The sequence below is a fragment of the Protomyctophum bolini genome (genome assembly GCF_963924005.1).
Source record: "Protomyctophum bolini genome assembly, chromosome: 12".
NCBI lineage: Eukaryota > Metazoa > Chordata > Actinopteri > Myctophiformes > Myctophidae > Protomyctophum > Protomyctophum bolini.
Window position 1 is genome coordinate 38,427,923 of NC_137873.1, and position 20,958 is coordinate 38,448,880.

Consider the following 20,958-nt stretch of genomic DNA (forward strand, 5'->3'; position numbering starts at 1 on the left):
GAAGTAGTCGGGTACAAGATTATTATAAGACCAGTTGTTTCCTGTGAGCCCTCTCCCCGAGAACTCTCGCAACACACACACACACACACACACACACACACACACACACACACACACACACACACACACACACACACACACACACACACACACACACACACACACACACACACACACACACACACACACACACACACACGGTAGAACTGTTGGACTAGAACTTATATGCTACTCTCCACTGTCTGAATTACAACCGCAATAGTAGAGCTCTAAACAGGGGTATTAAGTATGGATCAAACAATCTAATGTCTGGGGGACCATTAGCAAACCATGACCTGGAGAAATGGGATAAACACCAAACCGAGACCCTACACACAGAATTCTGCAAATCCATTCTCCGTACCCAGCGAAAAACACCAAATAATGCATGCAGGGCAGAATTAGGACGATACCCACTCATAATCAAAATAAAAAAGAGAGCACTTAAGTTCTACAACCACCTAAAAGAAAGTGACCTAGATGCACTCCATAACAAGGCACTCACACACAGTGAAAATCTAGAGAGATGCCCCCTCAGCCAGCTGGCCCTGGAACTCCGGGCAAAAAAACACAAACAGAGCCACGAGATAGAAAACCCATTGGACTAAACCAAATTATAAAACAGCAAAGGGAAAACTATCTGACACATTGGAAAGAAGCAACACAAAAGCAGAGTAAACTAGAATGCTATCTGGCCCTAAACAGAGAATACACAGTGGCAGAATACCTGAGCACCGTGACCGTCCCAAAACAAAGAACAATCTTAACTAGGTACAGACTCAGTGAGCACAGTCTCGCGATCGAGAAAGGCCGTCATAGGCAGACCTGTATCCCGAGAGAAGACAGACTATGCACCCACTGCACACTAAACGAAGTGGAAACCGAGCTACACTTCCTAACCATCTGTCCATTGTACCACGACATCAGAGACACATACTGTACTTCCCACAGATTACAACCACACATGGAGATTTTGAAAACATGACCAATGACAAAAAACTCCCATATCTGCTGGGCGAAGTACAACAATGTGCAAACACAGCAGCAAGATTTGTGATTTGCTGTGATAGGAGAAGGATATCAAATGGAACACAACCACCCTAAAGACTAATCATTGTGTATATTCCTGCACTATACCTGCATCGAGTGATCTTGGTACATAGAAGTTGCTCTATTGAAGATTCTGACCTTCAAAGTACATAATTTTTGTTTTGATTGTATTGCTGTATTGTTGTATTGTTCTTTCTGCTTTGGCAATGTAAACGTATGTTTTCTCATGCCAATAAAGCCCTTTGAATTGAATTGAATTGAATTGTCTGGGACAAATAGTAATTTAACTATTAAATTAGAATTAAGGCTCAAGTAGCCATGACCATACTGTATAAATAAATGCAAAACATGTTGTACAGGTATAGGGCAAGGCCTATAGAAAATGTTAAATGTAAACTATAGAATTTTGTTAAATGTAAAAATAATATGTATCGAATTTTAATATATCCATTACCGCCTGAGGGTACTATGCTAAAAAAATATTACAACATAAATAGTTAAGTAGCCTATTAGTTTTACACCGTAATATTAATTATTAGTCTTTTAACTAAAGCCAAAGCTGATTCTCCCCATTGAAATCAGACACACACACACACACACACACCCTATCTGTGCTCATGTGAGACTGGTTCACATCCCAAGGTCACAAGGGCAACAGCAAAGTGTTCAAAATAGGCATGTGTTTTAAAGAGAACGAGACAATTAAGGAGCTGATGAGTTTAAATGCATGTTGCTTACCTTTCTCTGTGGTGAGAAAACATCTTACACGGAGATTGAGACTTTTTTTCTATGGAAGAGAAGAGAGAGTTGGTTAACATAGATCTTGACTGGGGGGAAATAGACAAAAGGAAGGTAGGTCGTTTGTTTCCCCTCGTGGCATAACTGTACCAAATCCAAATGCCCTAATAGCACAACACTGGGCAGGCTCCTTAAGTAAAAGAAAAACTTCACTCGTCCAGACTCCACACACGTCAAGTCAGATTAGTAGACAATCTAGTGAAGTTCAAAATGTGCCTTTAAATGTTCCCGACACTCGTCTCACCCCATTTCGATGTACAAGAAATGCTTTGATTTGGTTGTTGCGAATTCCCTCTGAATTTTTAGGAGAATTCCCTTTTTTGCGATCACCCCGATGCCTGCCTGATGTTGCTGCTGCTGCTGCTGTCCCAACCGATCTTCTGTTGTTCCCACAGTCCGGATCCGGATGCCTACCCAATTAATTCTCCACGGGGATTTTTCTTTTGTGTTTTTTACTGCAAAGCGCTATTTTGCCATTTGACAAACAAAAGAACAGCGCTTTGCAAACAAACAGACACGAATTGACAAGAAAGAAAAAACGCCACGACTTGGGTCACCACTTGAGTTCCGTGTTCCGTCCGTGTCAGAACAGTCACTGTCTCGTCTCTCGATCGCTGTCAAAAGTCACTGCAGCAGCTAGCAGCAGTCTCATCCATCGTTCATTGTTGTCAATAAGCTGCTGGCAGGGTCCTTTCTTTTCTGTCAGGGTCAGTTTATTTTTGAAACCTCGGCTGCGCTTAGCTTTGCGCCTGCTTCTTGTCGTCTATGGTCGCAGATCCGCTACTATAGAGTAGTACTTTGTCTCTGGTTTAAATTCCTCACTGACAGCAGCAGCACGAGGAGCGCGCGACACTCTCCGGTTGGTTGGCTGCAGCTGCGCTCGAGTCGCCCTGGCTACCTACTACCGCACTGTTGTTTTCGTCGACTAAAACTAAGACGAAAAAAGTGTTCGTCGACTACCTAAACTAAGCTACGACGACTAAAACTGAGACTGGCTATATTAGGCTATATTGACAATTTCGTCAACAAATAAAAAACTAGACTAAAATGTTAGGAAGGGACTAATGGACAAGCAAAGTCATTTTACACTTGGTTGCATGCTGAAAATAACCTATCTACAAGCTCACAACGTCACAGTTGTGATGTCACCAAAACACATTTTGTTCGACTAAATCAAGTCTAGTTTTAGTCGATTTAAATGTCATAAGATTTTAGTCGACTAATTCTACAAACACTAAAACATTCCAGGTGACTAAAATGTGACTAAAACCAAATGAAAACTATTCAAAAGACTGACTATTAAAAACTAAAATATTTTTTTGCTGCCAAAAACAACACTATACCGCACGTTTTCAGTCAACACTACCACCTGCTGGTGGTATAGTGTCAAGTGTCCATCTCACTTAGACAGCTAGCCTGGCGGTTATTTGAGGCATATTATCCATTGAATTAGCCCTCAGATAGTTGTTTTACAACATAAATGTAGTAAATGCATATTTCTGAAAAGATTAGATCTGATTAGAACGTTCGATAATTAAAGGCCTAATATTTCTACAATTGCTACAAAACAAAAGTCATTGTGGGGCAGGATAAAATAATCACACCAGTGTGAAGTGAGTGTTGCAACTCTGTGGGGGTCCCCGGGAAATTCCAGACCCACAGGACCACGGCCAGGGTGCCGGCCCGGTTCCGGCAAGCCGCCCCACGTCCGAAGCGGTAGAGAAATGAGTTACCATGTGGGGGTCCCCGGAACATTCAGACCCCCAGGAACGCGCCCAGGGGGCCGGGCCGATTCCGGTGAGCTGCCCCACGTCCAAAACGTTTGAGAAATGAGTTACCGTGTGGGGGTCCCTCTACTGTACTGTCACTGTACTGTACTGGCACACCTGAAATCATCATATATACAGTTAATGTGCGTGTGTTAGGTTGCGCACAGGTGGTGAAAAACAACCATGCTATTTTCGTGCTCATAACCACCCAGCCACGCAGGCACCCACACACAGCTCCGTAAGGGAGTGGTTGTACCACTCAAAAATGTCTGATATTGATGAACCTTGCATGTTCACATCATGTAGGCTATACTTACTTCGTCAATGTTACCCACTTAGCCACTCCTGAAAGGCTGAGTTGGAAGTACTACAACCATTTCAAAAGACAACGGGACATCACCTGAAATGAGCAAAAAGAAACTGACTTTATTGTTTCCCCCCACCCCAATGATATTAACAGATTAACACAAAATAACAAGAGATCACACAGAGAAAAGCAGGGAAAAAGACCTTTATAAGTCACAAGACATCTTCTAAACATTTTGTTTGTAGGAGTAGCTACAGTATTACTTACCATGCACATTTGTAATCAAATCAGTTAAACACAGTCAAGTGTGTTTTCTTTACAGAAGCACATAGTTTGGGACTCTTTGTTTTTGTATTTTTTTGTATTTTCATACTTTATAGCTATTTTGAATATTAAAAGGGCAGGCATTATAAGCTGAGGCTTCTGCCAACACTCCCTTTTGGTCAACAAAAAAACCGAATACATTGTATAAGGTGTTTATTTTTAAATTACCAATAAACTAAACTAAACATGAACACCAAGTAATGACAGAAGGTAATTAATGGAGTATGGAAATGTAGTCTGGATGAGTTAGGGTTCACTCGCGCTATATACTGCTTCATATCTGTGCATGCTAATTAGCAAAACATGGTATAAAAACTTATTTTGGGTTAGATAAAAAAAAAAAAAAAGTGATAAATATGCAGCTACTGTTAAGATGACCTCAGTATTTCAATGTGGAATAATGATTCAAATCCATTGAGTCTACATTATAATATTAATCTAAGAATGTTTTGGTACCACGGAACCAGGCAGCATTCAAACACACACATCGTTGAATGTTGAATGGATATAGTTAAGCCTCGTATACTTTGTCCGTTGCTAAAATAAACTGATTTTCCAACTGAAAGACATTAACAAAGTCTAATCACACACTATTCACCCTTATGTTTCAATTTTGGGCGGGATATTCTTCCCTTCGCTTCTTTCAGAGCGAGCGTTTTTAACTAAAATCTTTGCTTCTGAAATCCTGACAGAAAACTGTCAGGATTTAGATGACATTTTTAATGAATCGTCCTCAGGTAAATGGGTTAAACTAAATGTCATGTGACTAACTAACTAACTAACTAACTAACTAACTAATCGTGTTGGTCTTGGTAGAAGCATGCCACACATACTGTAGTAGGCAAAGGGTTAGGTTGTCTTGGAATCAAATGGCGGATTAATGAACAAGTTCCATCATAGGTTACAATAATAATGCATACATGTGTTCTTTCTTACAGGGCATGGGAAATGAAAACAAGGTACCGGTAAGCATAGCACAACGTAAAACTACAGTTCTTTGAATTTCACTATACCATGTTTTGTCAACAGTAAATCAACTACTAAAGCATGAAATGATGCATTCTTATCAACTACTAAAGCATGAAATGATGCATTCTTTGGGGGTAATGTATACAAGAACCTTCCGAGAGCCATCCTGATAAAGAATAATTTACATTTATAGATGATCCTTTTGTTAATCATCTAAGTGGTAATGTATGATCTTAAAGCAGAATCAAAATCAATTTCAACATTCAAATCAAAAATTTCTTCAACAGGATCAAACACTGTCAAAATGTATGCTTTATCTTCAATCTATTCGTTTTCAGTTGGGACAGAAATATTCTATAAAATGTTGCAACATGAAATGTTGCTAGCTGTCTCTCTCTCTTTTCTTAAACGTATGATCTCTTGGCTTATCGATGATTTAATTTGACTGTAAAGGGATTTGTTTTTCTTGCATTCAACTAAGGACTTATTGGGTAAGTGTCTTAGGAATGTGTCACTCTTCTGTACAGTTATATCGATATAGTTATGCATAAGATGAGGTCTGCTGTACTAGCTTGTGTAAGGTTCAGATTCTTGTGGATTGGCTGTGAATCACGTGGGAAGCTTTTAATTTGGACAAAATAGCCTCACTGCTTCTTTCAATTAGAAAATGGTTACTGTATATAATTGTACTCTTTTTTTTTTACCTACAGAAAGAAGACATACATACATGTGTAAGAAGAAACCAAAAACAACATTGTCTCACTCACCACAGACCTCTCAGGGTCTGTCACCAATTTGTCTCGAGACAAAACAAATGTTTTTCCTTTAAACACATTTTGTTCTCTCTTTTTTCCCATTTTTTTTTTCATTTTTTTCTCTCAAAAGCAAATTCCACTACTTGGTACTTTGCAGACCACCTTGAGAAGACCTGGTTGAAAGACGGCCACCCCTCGCTTCGCTTCCCCCGTCTCTCAAGAGAACCTCCGTGAAAACAGACTTTGTAGGAGAAAACTTTCCAACTCAAAGTTCTAGAATGAAAAGCAAAGGATCCGCGGCCACTACCCAGGCCCCCCCCGGAAATCATTTTGATCTGTCCTATGGGGCACGACCACCCAAAGTGCATCGGAGCACCTTGTGTTTTCACTCTCTTAGTGTTCTCTGTGTGCGCAAGCCCCAGAGTCAAACTTTGAGTTTAAAAAAAGTTCCCGTCTCGACTTGACTGCTTCAAGAGTTGAACGCCCCATTTTGTTCCTCTCTCTCTCTCTCCTATGCATATGGGACACAATCGGTGGAGTGAGCTCCGGAGGAAGTTGGTGGGAGAACACCCTCTCTCCTCCATCGTTCTCGGCTTATGGAGCAAGGTCCGTAACAAACCGTACTACCAGGAGATCCCTCAATGGTGTGGAGGGGCGGGGGGAAACACGGCACACCGCTGCCCCTCGGGTCCCACGGAAAGATCTTTCGGACCCTTCACCCTCTTCTCCCTTGACCCATTTCAGGTCTTTTCCTCTCCGACTGCACTACTCTGACCAACAACAGCTCCACCGCTCAACTCGACGTGTTGTTGAGTGCGAGCGGCAGCAGCCCTTTCTGTCTCCGTCTCCTTCCTCTTGCTCTCTTGTCTTCCCGTCCAGCTCTCCTCATGCTTTCCTTTCTTCCTTCCTTCCCTCTCTCTCTCTCACTCCTGTGATTGGTTTGGCTTCTCTTGGGTGTCTCTCTCTCTCTCTCTCTCTCTCTCTCTCTCCTGTCACTTTCACACAGTGGTGCTTCAGTTGTAGCAGTTGGAAAACGGGTATCCATGTTTGTTCTTTTTTGTTATTACCCAGATTAAAATGCAGACGAACTAAGCTCGACACAGGCCTAGCTCCTTTCCAGAAACCTGAGGGGGGAGGGGGGGTAGAAAAGGTTTATTAATAGATTTAAATACGATTTTGTCAGGTTGTATTTTAAAAGTTGTGTTTCTTGATATAAGATAAGCATGATGGAGTTGTTTTACCAAAAGGAATGTTATTTGCGTACAAAGTAAAACAAAATATTAACCCATTCTGAACACGAACCGCTTTTGGTGTTTTATGTTATATACTTTAGCTATTGAAAAATAGCAGATCTACAAGCTCATAGCGCGGCACCGAGTGCACTACGAGCTCGTAGATCTGCTATTTTTGAAAAATCTTGAAAATGTGGCGCAAATCTTTGAATGTATATTCTTTCAGAGCGAACGTTTTTTAACTCAAATCTTTGCTTCTGGGGAGGTCCCTGGAAACAACATACGGCTAGGGCTGTGAATCTTTGGGTGTCCCTCGATTCCATTCCATTCCGATTCTTGGGGTCACGATTCGATTCAAAATCGAATCGAATCATTTTGATTCAAGACAATTTTCAGATTCAAAACTATTCTCTATTCAAAATGATTCTCGATTCAATACATAGGATTTCATCACAATCAGTGTTGTTTTTGGCAGGCATTTTTTAGATTTAGTCAGTCTTAGTCTTTTGGACGAAATGCTTATTAGTTTTAGTCACTCTTAGTCATTTGGAAAAATGCTTAATTAGTCTTAGTCAGTCTTGTTTTATATAATATATATAATCAATTTGTTTATATACTGATAGACTATTAGTTTGGTATGCAGATAGATAGATAGATAGATAGATAGATAGATAGATAGATAGATAGATAGATAATCAATTCATTTTATGAATAGATGGACAGACAGACTATCCACACTTGCTGTTCTATCATGTGAGTGTGACATTTAGTGCAGAGGCTACTCGATGGTGAATTAGTAATGTAACATTCTCCTTGGCTTTGACTGCTTCAGTTCAGACAGAACATCGGACATAAGGCTACACCTTGGCGTGGTGGAAGGAGGTGGTGGGGGGATATTTGCCTTTTTTACGTTGCTCGTTATGCAGGCCAGTGAGGCCACTGACTAGCTCTGGTCAATAGCTCTAGTCTAATGCGTTGCATTTAGAGTTATGGACCTGAGCTAGCCACTGACTAATATTATCCAGCCAGGTCGGTCATTCTTTTGTAAGCGAGGTGCTAAGCATTAAGCAAGGGTTGTTTTGGTATATCAATCAATCCGTCCACTCCATGTGCGTGCGCACGTGCACTCTTTACGTGCGCGCCTGCACGCTGTTTCACCCACGTTTGGTTAAAAGTTATATCAAGTGATGTTTTAACATTACAAACTTTCTAAATAACTTTAGTATTCAACGTGTCAGGGTCCTAGCAACTCCTTCTGTCTTCTGTGCCGCTGCTGACGGGGAAGAGAACTGAGCAGCAAGTAGCAACACAGGGAGGGGAGGGGCGGTGGGAACAGATCTTCAAATGAGCCTCGACACGTTGTTAGCTTGTAGCTCTGCTCTTTTTGGCGAACGACACCGCCGTTCAGAAATATAAATTTAGGTATAGAACCGCGACTATAGAATGTGCACTTGCTGTAGACAGAGACTTGTCTTTATCACGATTGAATGGTCAAATCCTGTAGTCGCACCTGTGCTACAAATTTAATTTTACAACTCACACGGTGATATTTTTTGTAGCAAATGCGAGCACCTAGTCGCACTGTCGAGCCCGGGGCGCCATCATGGTCAACTGACTCTGTGTGTGGACTGTGGAAGTGAAGAATTGGGACGCTGTGTGTTGTGTGCATGCATGCATGCAGATGGGCATGACCAACAAGGAAAGGAGAGGAGGATAGCGGCGAGAGCAGTGACATTATTGGCGGAACATTTTCATGCATTTAAAACTTTGTTCGTCAATCCACTAACATTTTCGTCTAGCCTCGTCTTGTCAGCGATAACACACACACGTCTCGTCATCTTCATCAAACAGAGCTAATTAGCTCGTCAGCGTCAGTCTTGTCCCGAATTATTTGAGTGTCGTTCGTTTTAGTCCGTCTTAGTCCTGGAAAAAGGGGCGTTGACGTCGTCATTTACGTTATCGTCAGTCCTGACGAAAACAACACTGATCACAATCTACTCCAGCCGACTGAAGTGACAGTGACTTGAAAATGACTGAAGACATGATGTTTACTTTGATTTTTCGATTTTTCAAAATTATGAATAAATTTCGAATCGTTCATGACGGGAATCGCGATTCTAATTCGAACGGATTTTTCTTCGACAGCCCTACTTACAGCCTAGTACTGGGACAGTCCAGTTACACCAGCGTGTTGGTAGGCCCTCTCTCCCTGGTAGGTGGAGTCTTGGGACAGAGCCACGTCAATCTGGGACTTGAACTCATCTCCGAGGTAACTGTCCTATGAAGTGGAGAAACAAAAAGACCAACGTGAAGAAAGACTCGACATAGGAGATAAATCAAATATCGAAGCTACATCTTTGGTTCTTCCCTCATCGATTGCTTTCGAGACAGTCACGGGACAAGAGAAGACATTTACACAAGACGGCTTCAAAAGCTCTCGGGTGTAATGTAGTAATGGGCACTGCTTCTAGCTCTTTATAAATGGGACAATCAACACACAGTTTTTTCCAGAATCAAAGTCTAATAGGCATGTAACGATATCGTATATCGATATTAATCCCGGCGATATGAATTAATTTATTGAAATAAAAAAACATTGATTTAAAAAATTAAAAACGTGATGTGAAATGTGAGCTTTATACATATTCAAGTGCTTTTTTCATCGTATCGTGAACCACATATCTTATATGACTAGTACTAGTATTAAAATGTTATTGTCTTTTAGTGTCCCATGTAGTTATGTTAACAGTTCATAAAGTTAACATAACTAAATGCATTTGAAATTCAATAAAAAAAAAGTTACTTTTGAGGTGTTCCAATTAAAAAAAATAGCAAAAAATTATTCAGGTTTTCAATTCAAATATAGCTGATCTACAAGCTCAAAACACGTTGCATTGCGACACGTTTTGAGCTTGTAGATCGGCTATTTTTGCTACGACTAAGTAATATGCAATGTGGCCCCTCTGGAGTGAGTGTGGAAATAACAGTAGCCCTCGCCATCGTCAAAGTTGCCCGTTGCCTTGCTTCAAATCATCCAAAGTATCAAAGCGGTACCTGTGAGAGTTCAGGCTGGGACAGGCCAGGCTGGCTCATCTGGGACGGCTGGCTCATGGTGATGTAGCCCTGGGTGAGAGGAGGGCCCTGGGAGAAAGGCTGGGAGCCCTGCAGGTCCTGACTGGCCTGGCTGCCGTCCCCCGGCCCCCCTCCGTTGTTGTTCCCCCCGCTGTGGTTCCCCATCCCACCGCGGTTTCTCTGACGGCCGCCGCCTCGTGACCCTCCTCCTCCGCCCCCTCCTCCTCCGCCAACTTTGCCTTTCATGCCTCCACCACGACCTGGAGAGAATTGACAGTTTAACATATTGTTTGGATTTGATTTTAACTCGTTTAGAGCAGAGGACGATTCTACAAAATGCCTTCTGAAATCCTGAGTTTTCTGAAAAACCTCATGTTTCTCTATGTCAGTCAAACATTTTGCTGTCAAGGACACCCAAGATTATCTGTAATTGGCTGCCGACCCCCATCTTGAAAATATGTAGTTCCAGGGACCACCCTAACCTGACGCTGCCAGATGGGGGCGGTATTGGGCTTCTTGGATCTGGCAGCGTCAGGTTAGGACCACCCCCCCAGAAGCAAAGATTTGAGTTAAAAACGTTGGCTCTGAATAGAATATATATTCAAAGATTTGCACTACATTTTCACGATTAAAAAAAAAATACCAGACCTACAAGCTTGTAGATCTGCTATTTTCCAATAGCTAAAGTATAACACAATGCTGTAACACCAAAAGGGGTTCCCGCCCGGCACCCAGAATGTGTTATTTGGATTTGATTTTAAGGTGCATTTCAGACTGCAATATGGACACCACAATTGTTTCCTGGAGGGGTTATTGGCAGTGACCTCATTTCTTTCCTCACCTGTCGCGGGGCCGTTGAGTTGACCCAGGTACCCGGGGGGAGGCATGGGGGGCATCACCAGGTTGAAGGGAATGGGGAGGTTCATGCAGTTCAAGGGGTGTGGGCCCGTGCCTATCATTCCAATCTGGTCATGGGTCTGGAAGTACATGTTGGCTGTACGGCCTGTGGTGGAAATAAAGTCGTTTTTTCATTTACTCCCAAAGCGAATTTGCTGAGCTTTTCTGTTCCGACGACATGATGGCTTTCAATGAATTCCTATATGCAAAAACAGTGTTGATTTAGTCGACTAAAACTAAGACAACATTTTTTTCGTCGACTTTCTTTTTCCACTGACGAAAACTAAATGTAAAGTAAATAAAAACTAGACTGAAATTTTAGGAAGAGATCCAGTATAGGTTATTTTACAATTATTTGCATGTTGAAAATAGTCGATCTACAAGCTCGCGAGGCGTTGTGAGCTTGTAGATCAGCAAGTGTAAAAACAGTCCTCACGACGGCATCAAAGCCCGCCAAAATACATTTTGTTCGTCGACTAAAATATGATATTTAGTCGACATTCCAGGTGACTAAAATGTGACTAAAACAAAATTAAAACTATCCAACCTTGATGTTTCTTTGCACTGAAGGAGTTTATATTCCAATAATGTCCGCCTCACTGTACATTATTCTGCTTATTGCACTGCTACTTACAAGCAAAATCAATACTTTGTAAACAAACAAATGCTCATAATCGGTTCCCACACATTCTTTCCAATTAATTTCCAAAACCTTTCCAGAATATTTAACCCAATTTCCAGGCCTATATATATAACAATCATTCAGAGCAATAATGAGTATCTTACTCCTGTGCCCCAAAAGTGGAGAAAAAAATTAAGCATCAGAATGGTATAATTCCATTCCAAATGTCATGCGTTCGCGTGGGTTGTCGTCTTGTACAAGAAGCACCGGTTTGACCTGGCCATACATCAGACATGAAATGCATGCCGACACGAGCAACCTGTTCAGCAGCCTTGTATTGGGAGTTTGAGATGTTTTTTTAGATGTTCGTATTGGCTGACCAGGGCACTGCACACCGCACTGCACTCCTCACCGCACTGGTTGGTGTCACGTGACGCAGGTACATTATCTACAAGGAGATAACTACGCATCACGCTGGAGCACGTGAGCTTGTAGATCTGTACTTGGTCGTCATGTGCGGTATAGGCTTACATTAGGCTGCGATGCAGTCATGCAGCCCGTTTTGGCGAGAAAACGACTTGTGTTACATATTTCATCATACATGTTTTGGAAATTTTATTGTATTAACTAATGTAGCAGAGTGGCTCAGAGCCTCTGCCTGATGGCCTCAAAAGTGTAATAAACCCCCCCCCCCCCTATCCCTTTAGTCTAGTGGTGAAAGGGAGACCCGAGTTCAAATCCTGGGCGTTACACTAACTCATTAGCCAATTTTTTTTTTGCATAGCTGAAAATATCCCCGGGACCCATGACAAATTCCAGGACACTTTTCCAGGACTGGAAAATGTCAACGTAATTCCAGGAATTTCATGGCCGTGGGAACCCTGTTTATATTAGGTTAAACGTTCTGCTTCCAATAGCAACACGAGGGAGGCAGGGCAGTGGTCCTTTACCATTCTGTCCACTTCGGGACGCAACTCCAACCAGTGTTGTTTTCGTCGACTAAACTTTTTTACTGACGAAAACTAAATGAAAACTAAGCTACGATGACTGAAACTGAGACTAAATAAATTGACAATTTTGTCAATTTTTTAAAAACTAGACTAAAATGTTAGGAAGGCACTAGTGGACAAGAGATCCAGTATCCAGCATATAAGTCATTTTACACATGCTGAAAATAGCCGATCTACGAGTTCACAACGCTGCGACGCGTTGTGAGCTTGTAGATCGGCTATTTCCAGAAAGTGTAACATCACATCAGCCATTACGACGGCATCAAGGCCGCGCCAAAACACATTTTAGTCGACTAAATCAACCGTAGATTTAGTGGACTAAAAAAAGGGCGACATTTAGTCGACTAAAACTAGACTAACACTAAAACATTCCAGGTGACAAAAATGTGACTAAAACTAAAATCAAAATGTGCTGCCAAAAACAACAGTGCCGTTACCAATGATTTACCATTCTGTCCAGATCGGGACGCAACGCCAACAACGCTGCAGACGGTGTTGCCTCTGTCCGCCGTAACTTATTTTGCCCAACAACTGCTTCACAACTTAAATATTAGGGGCTGTATAGTCTGTTGTTCTCACCAACTTCAGCGGCAACTTGGGGAGTGCGGTCCACCGCTTGGGGCGTGAGAGTTATGTGCAAAAAATGGGGGCGAGGGTGTTTTAGGGCACGCGTTCCTTTTACCGTTGTGCATTGTATAGTTACGACTACGAGTCACAAATCAACTACCGGTACCGGTATGTTTAGCATTAGAGCAGGCAACTTGCAACTTGAGGATGGGGCATTCGCTTCTAGTGATTTTTACTAGTTGACTAGTTGCCTAGTTTAACTGCCTATTATGTAAAACAAAAACTTCAATACCTTCAATAAAAGGTATACAATAGCACGGGGCGATATTTGGCAGAATATTTTCCCCGATAACATATCGCTCCCCATTTAGGAATACAATACTTGATAGAATAACAGCATGATTGTTAATAGTACGAGGCATCACTTACCGTTGCTGCTGCGGTCATATGCGGACCCAGGAATGAGGGCCTCCCTGGCATCATACATGGCCGTGCTCATGAAGCGACCTCCCTATGAATCAAGAGAACACACCATGCTATTCCACTATGTCTACACAACGTTCATTTATTATCAAAGTCCAGTCCCGTTATTTTAATGTTGGTCTTGTTGGTGACGTGACGGAAACGGTAGTAGGTTTTAATGAGTCTAGGTCTCTTAATCCATTTAAACTTGGGAACGATTCTTAAAAAAAAAAAAAAAAAAGTCTTCTAAATCATGACAGTTTTCTGAAAAAAACCTCATGTTTCCATGTCAGCGGTTCTCAATATTTATATGTAATTGGCCGCCGACCCCCATCTGAAAATATGTTGTCCCAGCAAAGATTTTAGTTAAAAACGTTGGCTCTGAAAGAATATATATATATATATATATATATATATATATATATTCAATGATTTGCACTACATTTTCACGATAAAAAAAAAATAGCAGACCTACAAGCTCGTAGAACTGCTATTTTTCAGCAGCTAAAGCATAACACAATGCTTAAAAACCCCAAAAAGGGGTTCCCCGGGCCCAGAATGCGTGGACTCACAGGGTTGACGGTGTTGACCAGCTTGCGGGGCTTGCTGAACTGCATGAGGCTCTCCCTCAGGTTGTTGAGCGGTCCTTCCACCAGGACCTTCTGCTCCTTGTAGTAGTTCAGCAGGTGGTTCCACAGAGGCTGCTTGGACAGCGCTTTGGGGTTGCCCACGATGATCACGCCGTACCTTAAAAACACACAAACCATTGCTTTTTTTACCCCGTTGTCCCCGTTTAGAGCAGTCGCAGTCCGGCCCCCTTCCATGACGACGCCAGGCCCAGGAAATAATTCCCACTGCATTTTCCCTCATAGACATTTCGTGACAGATCATGACAACAAACAATATTTTGGACCAAATATTTACAAAGAAGAAAACAACAAAAAAAAGTTTTGTAACCTGCCGTTTTTTTCTTCTTTCTAATCATTTGTTTGGCCCGCAGTGTAAACGTCTTTAAATAAATACTTTTTGAAAAGTCTGAGGAAACTGAGGGACTGAGACGCTCTATTGTGGGCATTCTGCCACCAAAAAGAATGGTGATGAACCACAAATCGGTAAAATTGCAGACAAGAACCACCAATGTTATTGAACGAGAAACCTTATAAGAGCAATCAAGGCATGTCTAAAGCAAGATGGTCATGTTGATAACTGAAAAGTTAAGACCTGAAAGGGGCTTGTTTCTCATATTTGGCTGAAGTACAACAAAAGCATTCAATTGCCACACCCCTTGAAATACTACAAGTAACTATAGAGCAGCTAAGAGCACCGAAGTCTGACGTCAATATCGGTAGAGGGCCACGGGTTCATGTACTTTTTATTTGCATTATAATCCCCATAGGGGAAGAACTGAGTTTGAAAAATAAACAAGTCATCCAGGCCGCTTCACTCATATGGATATGAAGAATCAACTGACAGAGAAAACGCTATAGTTACTGCTACTGAATTAGTTACATTTTAGCTAGAAACAGACTGTATAGTTGATTAAGGATCCCCATTAGTCTACAGACTCTACACAGTGATGGAGACTATTCTTCCTGGGGTCCAGTATCATATGTATGAGTGACTGACTGTCGCAAACGATACAGAGACACCTCCCTGACAATAACGTAAAGACAGCTTGTTTATTTTGCTGCTTATAGAGCGTTGCAGTCGCCCCTTTCATGACGACGGCAGGCCCAGGAAATAGTTCCCAATGCATTTTCCCATAGACATTTAAAAACGTATTTATTTAAAGTCCTTATAAGCTTATAAGCTACAAAGCCAAACAAACACAATATTTTGGACCAAACAAAGAATTACAAAGAGGATTTGTTGTCATGATTTGTCACGACAAGAAATGGCTTTGTCCGCGGCGTAAACGTCTTTAAATAAATACTTTCTGAAAAGTCTATGAGGAAAATTAACAGGGATTTATTTTCCGGGTCTCTCGAGGGAGCGGGACTGCGACGCTCTAGTCTATAGCAGACGATATTAAGATCACCCCATCGAGTGGATGTGCAACCCAGATTCGGAACAAACAAGGGACTAAATTAATTTAGCTCCTATGACACCAAAATGTGGAACGCCCTACCAACAGTCATTAAGACATGCAAATCCCTTGACTCCTTCAAAACTGCTCTCAAAGGGCACCTATGGACGGCTGCAATTCGAAACTGGCCCCCGTAAAATCTGAATCCCCCACCCACCCCAAATCGCCCACAACGGGAATCGAACCCAGGACCTTCTAGCTGTGAGATAGCTCTAAGAATTTTTTTTGCGGTTTACGCCTTTTATTGATTCTTTTTTGAAGGGACAGACGGTAGGCTGACAGGAAACGGGAGAGAGATGGGGGAAGACATGCAGTAAAGGCCGTGTCGGGCTCGGGAGTCGAGCCCGCGGCACACTGCGACTGGATTACCAGTCGGGTGCCCAGACGGTTACGCCACCGCCTGGGCTCTATTCCATTCCTCAGTAAAAGTGTCACCTGGCTCTGGTGAGAGCGACGTTGAGACGTCGGGGATCATTGAGGAAGCCGATGCCCTGGTGCTCGTTGGCCCTGACGCAGGACAGGATGATGAAGTCCTTCTCTCTCCCTTGGAACGCGTCCACGCTGGCAATCTCCACCTCCTGGCAAATGGATTGGGAAGACACATCGGTGGAAAAGAAATACGACACACCCTTTTCATTTTTTACACTTCATCACAGCTTGTGGGAGTAGTTTTGTCCAAGCTACGAGGGGCACACGGCATGTGCAATGCGTTAATGTATTACTGCAGGTAGAGGGAATCATTTAATTAGCTCTCCTGGTCTCCAGCATAACCAACCGTTGATATGATGATGTTGCACTTATTTCAAGAAGCCACATAGTACAACAGAAGGAGTACTCCGGCTGGCACAACCACATATTACCGTAATGCCCTGGGTTCAAATCTCACTCAAGACCAGTGTTGTTTTTGGCAACACATTTAGATTTTAGTTTTAGTTTTAGTCATAGTCTCTTGAATAGTTTATTTAGTTTTAGTCACATTTAGTCACCTGGAATGTTTTAGTGTTAGTCTAGTTTTAGTCGACTAAATATCATAAGAATTCAGTCGACTAAATCTACAGGTGATTTAGTCGACTAAAATGTATTTTGGCGGGCCATGATTCCGTCGTACAGGATCTCTTGTCCACTAGTCCCCTTCCTAACATTTTAGTCTAGTTTGTATTTGTTGACAAAACTGTCAGTATATTTAGTCTCCGTTTTAGTCGTCGTAGCTGAGTTTTCATTTAGTTTCCATTTAGTTTTCGTCAGTGTAAAAAGGTAGTCGACGGACACATTTTCCGTCTCAGTTTTAGTCGATGAAACCAACACTGCTCGAGACCTGTGTTGCTTTCTGCTGTCCCCTCCTCTGTACTGAGCCGTCTAATCAAAACAAAGATGGCTTGGAAAAACACACAGTCATTCTCTCGCCTGGGCCGTGGCTGGTAATCCAGTCTGGCAGTGCGCCGCGGGTTCGACTCCCGATCCCGACGGCCTTTACTGCATGTCACTCCCCCATCTCTCTCCCCCCATTTCCTGTCAGTCCCTCCATAAAGAAAATGATATATATATATATAAACATTTAAAAAGTGATTCTCTACCTGATAGAGCTTGGTGTGGAGGGAGCCACTGAACTGCATGTACTGAACCAGATATGACCTCTGACCCTCGTAGGGGGTGATGATGCCAATCTGGTCGGGCTTGGCTCCGGCTTTCAGCAGCCTGGTGGTGATTTTCTCCACGTTGGACGCCTCAGTCCTGGAGACACACCATAACAGGGATCAAAGTTAGCAGTTTTGGGGGTTTTTTATCCCACGATTTTGCAACCCATTTTTTTTTTCACTTAATTTTTATTGAAGGAAGAACAGACAAGAAAAAACTACTAACAAGACTATACGGGGAAAAAAAGTAAAAAAAAGACAAAAAGTAAAAGAAAAAACGCTGCATTTTTCATATTACAACAAACATTCAATGAAATCCTATTGCAATATCGCTAGGCTGAGAGAAGAGATTCCACTTTTCCCACTTTTTATAGAATTTATCCTCTTGTAGTCTCAGTATGAATGTTAGTTTTTCCATAGAATACAGTTCCTCAATAATGTCCATCCATTGATCTTTCGTTGGTGGGTCCTGTTGGTACCAGCGTCGTGTGATTGCTTTTTAACTTGATGCTAAGAGGATCTTGATTAAATATTTATCATGTATTAGAAACTCTTCAGGGATATTTCCCAACAGTAGAAAAGAAACAGAAGGAGGTATCTCAAAACACAGAATGGTCTCCAAGGTGGAGTGGATATCCTGCCAGTATTTCTGAATTTTAGGACAAGACCAGAAAATATGAGCGTGGCCCGCCCCCTTGTGGCCACACTGTCTCCAGCATGGCTGATCTGTTTTCAGTTGTCTTGATTTAATTTTGGGTGTAATAAAATCTCATTAAGTTCTTCCAACAGAATTCTCTCCACATTCTTGAGTTGGTGGATGTAATTTGTGTTTTGCACATGTGTGCCCATTCTTCAGATGTGATGGTAATCTCCAACTCTTTTTCCCAATTAGTTTTAATTTACTCTGTGGAGTTGGCCCTAGCTGAAACCAGGGCATTATATATACTGGACACTACTCTTTTAGACTCATGCTTATATGCCTGTGCAACCCATTGTTTCACCCAGTGTCAATTATCTAATGTAATCCTGGGCGCTACACCTCCTCTGCCAACCTGGGAGAGCAGCGGACTGACCTCATGCTTCCTTCTATGCATGAGTAGTCCAAGCTGCTTCTTCTTATCGAGTCATTAACCCCATTTTAGACCCGAGGTTAATTCTACAAAATGTCTTCTAAATCCTATAGAAGTTTTCTGGAAAAACGTATGTTTCTTTTCTTTTTATCCCACGATTTTGCAACCCATTTTTTCACCCAGTGTCAATTATCTAATGTAATCCCCTAATTATCTAATGCCCCAGCGGACTGACCTCATGCGTCCTTCTATGCATGAGGAGTCCAAGCTGCTTCTTTTCACCTGACAGGGGGGGGAATTTCCCCGGCCGGACGTAGCGCGCGGAAGGAACACGTTATTCCGACCAGTTCCTTTCCCCTCCATCAGGGGCGCCTGATGGAGGGGAAACGTATGTTTCAAGTCAAGGAGCCCCAAAATTGCAGACCGCATCTCAAAATATATTGTTCCGCAGGGACCCACCCCAGACGCAAAGACTTGAGTTCAAAGCGTTCACTGGAAAATAATATATATTCAAAGATTTGCACACATTTTCACGATATAAAAAGAAAATAGCAGATCTACAGTACAAGCTCGTAGCGTGGCACACGGTGCCGTGCTATGAGCTTGTAGATCTGCTATTTTTCAACAGCTAAAGTTTGAAATAAATAATAGTTAAAAGTGGTTGACAGGAACAGAACATCCCAAATGATATTTCAGAACAATCAAGCTATTTTTGAAACCTGTTGAGATAGGAAGTGCCAGAGCTGGCGATCTCCTCCTGGCCTTGTGTGACATAAAAGAACATGGGTTTGTCCGGCTGGGGCCACTGGAAGTCAAAGCCCTTCTTCACGCGGTCCGCTGTGGGGGGAGAGAAGAGAGAAGGAACCATGAGAGGTGAGTCAGACAGTGACTGATGCACTGTAGAACAAAGAACGGAGGGAGGGTGTGCGTGTGTGTGTGTGTGTGTGTGTGTGTGCGTGCGTGTGTTCGTAAGATGTTAATACTCGTGGCTGCCAAAGTCTGTCTTTATAATGAATTGCATTTTTAGCCTTTCCAAGTGCTCAAAGCTCTTTACAATGGTTCATTCATTCATACATTGGGAGGTGAGGCGGCGAACAGTCGACGCCAGCATCCTCACTTTCCCACATTCACACACCAACAGTGGCGAGCTCACACCGACCGACTCATTGGAGGCAATGTAGGGTTCAGTGTCTTGCTCAAAGACACTTTGACATGTGGACAGTCAGGAGGAACCGGGATTCGATCATAGCGCGCCACCGAGTGGCGCGCTACGACCTTGTAGGTCTGCTATTTTTGAAGAATCGTGAAAAGTGACATGAAAGTGTTTGAGAACGACTGACGTAGAAAAACAGCTTTTTCAAGAAAACAGTCAGGATTTAGAAGACATTTGCAGAATCGTTCCCAGGGTCAAAATGGGTTAAAGGGGTTCCCGCCCTAAAGAATGGGCTAATAGACAATGTTCTTGGTGGACTCACCGGCAGTGACTCCGTTCTGTAGGGAGCCCTCGTAGAAGATGTTGGAGGGGAAGGAGCTGAGGGCGGGATGCATGCGGTACTGCACCTGCAGGCGAATGGGGCGAATCCCCAGGACCACCAGGCGCTCAAAGAGGGACTGGGAGAGGCCGGCCTTGGCCGCCTTCTTACACATGACGACAGGCCCCAACTGGCAGTGGTCGCCCACCAGGATCAACTAGGAGGGAAAACACACAAGATCTCCACTGTAGCGACGATATTTCCAAAGTGATGTTTGTGCAATTAAATGGTCAGCTAGATGATGATAAAATAGGTGAGTGATGAAGTATAGGCCTACTGTTTCAGGAATGGTTTACTGATGAATTACATTGTTTCGGTACTACGGTGTTTAAACTTTTAGCATTCCGACTTTCTCTAGTGTTAACTCTAAACAACTATCCTCTCTCTCTCAATAGAATGCAATTTAAGGTCTTAAGATGAAGGCGAAGTAAAAACTAAAATGCACTAAATCTTGGCGAGTTGGTAAACGAGCGAATTCTCCTGGACGGATATCCTTTCAAGTAGAGCCCACTGAACAGAATTGTATTACGAGTGGTCAGATTAGGTAGAAATTGGAAGGGGGAAAAAAAAGTTTGCATTTAAATTATTTTATGTTTGCGTAACACCTATACTGTAAACATGCATTTAACCCATTTTGACCTGGGAACGATTCTACAAATGTCTTCTAAATCATGAGTTTTCTAATGTTTCCATGTCAGCGGTTCTCAAACTATTTCATGTCAAGGACCGCCAGAATTATATGAAATTGGCCGCCGACCCCCCC

The 20,958-nt window shown here is 42.4% G+C and overlaps 2 protein-coding genes across 4 annotated transcripts in view; both read right to left on the reverse strand.

Annotated features, from left to right (window-relative positions):
• Window positions 1-2,741, reverse strand: part of LOC308325932 (homer protein homolog 3-like) — a 44,521-nt gene extending 41,780 nt beyond the window's left edge. For both annotated transcript variants that reach the window (XM_080778713.1, XM_080778712.1), the window contains exons 1-2: window positions 2,132-2,741; window positions 1,828-1,876 (exon numbers count right to left, since the gene is read on the reverse strand). In XM_080778713.1, the coding sequence (XP_080634839.1) occupies window positions 1,828-1,850 (23 nt within the window). In that variant the 5' untranslated portion in view covers window positions 1,851-1,876; window positions 2,132-2,741. The remainder of the gene's footprint in view (window positions 1-1,827; window positions 1,877-2,131) is intronic.
• Window positions 2,742-4,150: 1,409 nt separating this feature from the next.
• The window catches only part of LOC308325694 (regulator of nonsense transcripts 1-like), a 36,050-nt gene continuing 19,242 nt past the window's right edge, over window positions 4,151-20,958 (reverse strand). For both annotated transcript variants that reach the window (XM_080778322.1, XM_080778321.1), the window contains exons 15-24: window positions 20,139-20,352; window positions 19,383-19,500; window positions 17,534-17,690; window positions 16,395-16,537; window positions 14,446-14,620; window positions 13,841-13,922; window positions 11,157-11,318; window positions 10,298-10,575; window positions 9,399-9,521; window positions 4,151-7,135 (exon numbers count right to left, since the gene is read on the reverse strand). In XM_080778322.1, the coding sequence (XP_080634448.1) occupies window positions 9,402-9,521; window positions 10,298-10,575; window positions 11,157-11,318; window positions 13,841-13,922; window positions 14,446-14,620; window positions 16,395-16,537; window positions 17,534-17,690; window positions 19,383-19,500; window positions 20,139-20,352 (1,449 nt within the window). In that variant the 3' untranslated portion in view covers window positions 4,151-7,135; window positions 9,399-9,401. The remainder of the gene's footprint in view (window positions 7,136-9,398; window positions 9,522-10,297; window positions 10,576-11,156; window positions 11,319-13,840; window positions 13,923-14,445; window positions 14,621-16,394; window positions 16,538-17,533; window positions 17,691-19,382; window positions 19,501-20,138; window positions 20,353-20,958) is intronic.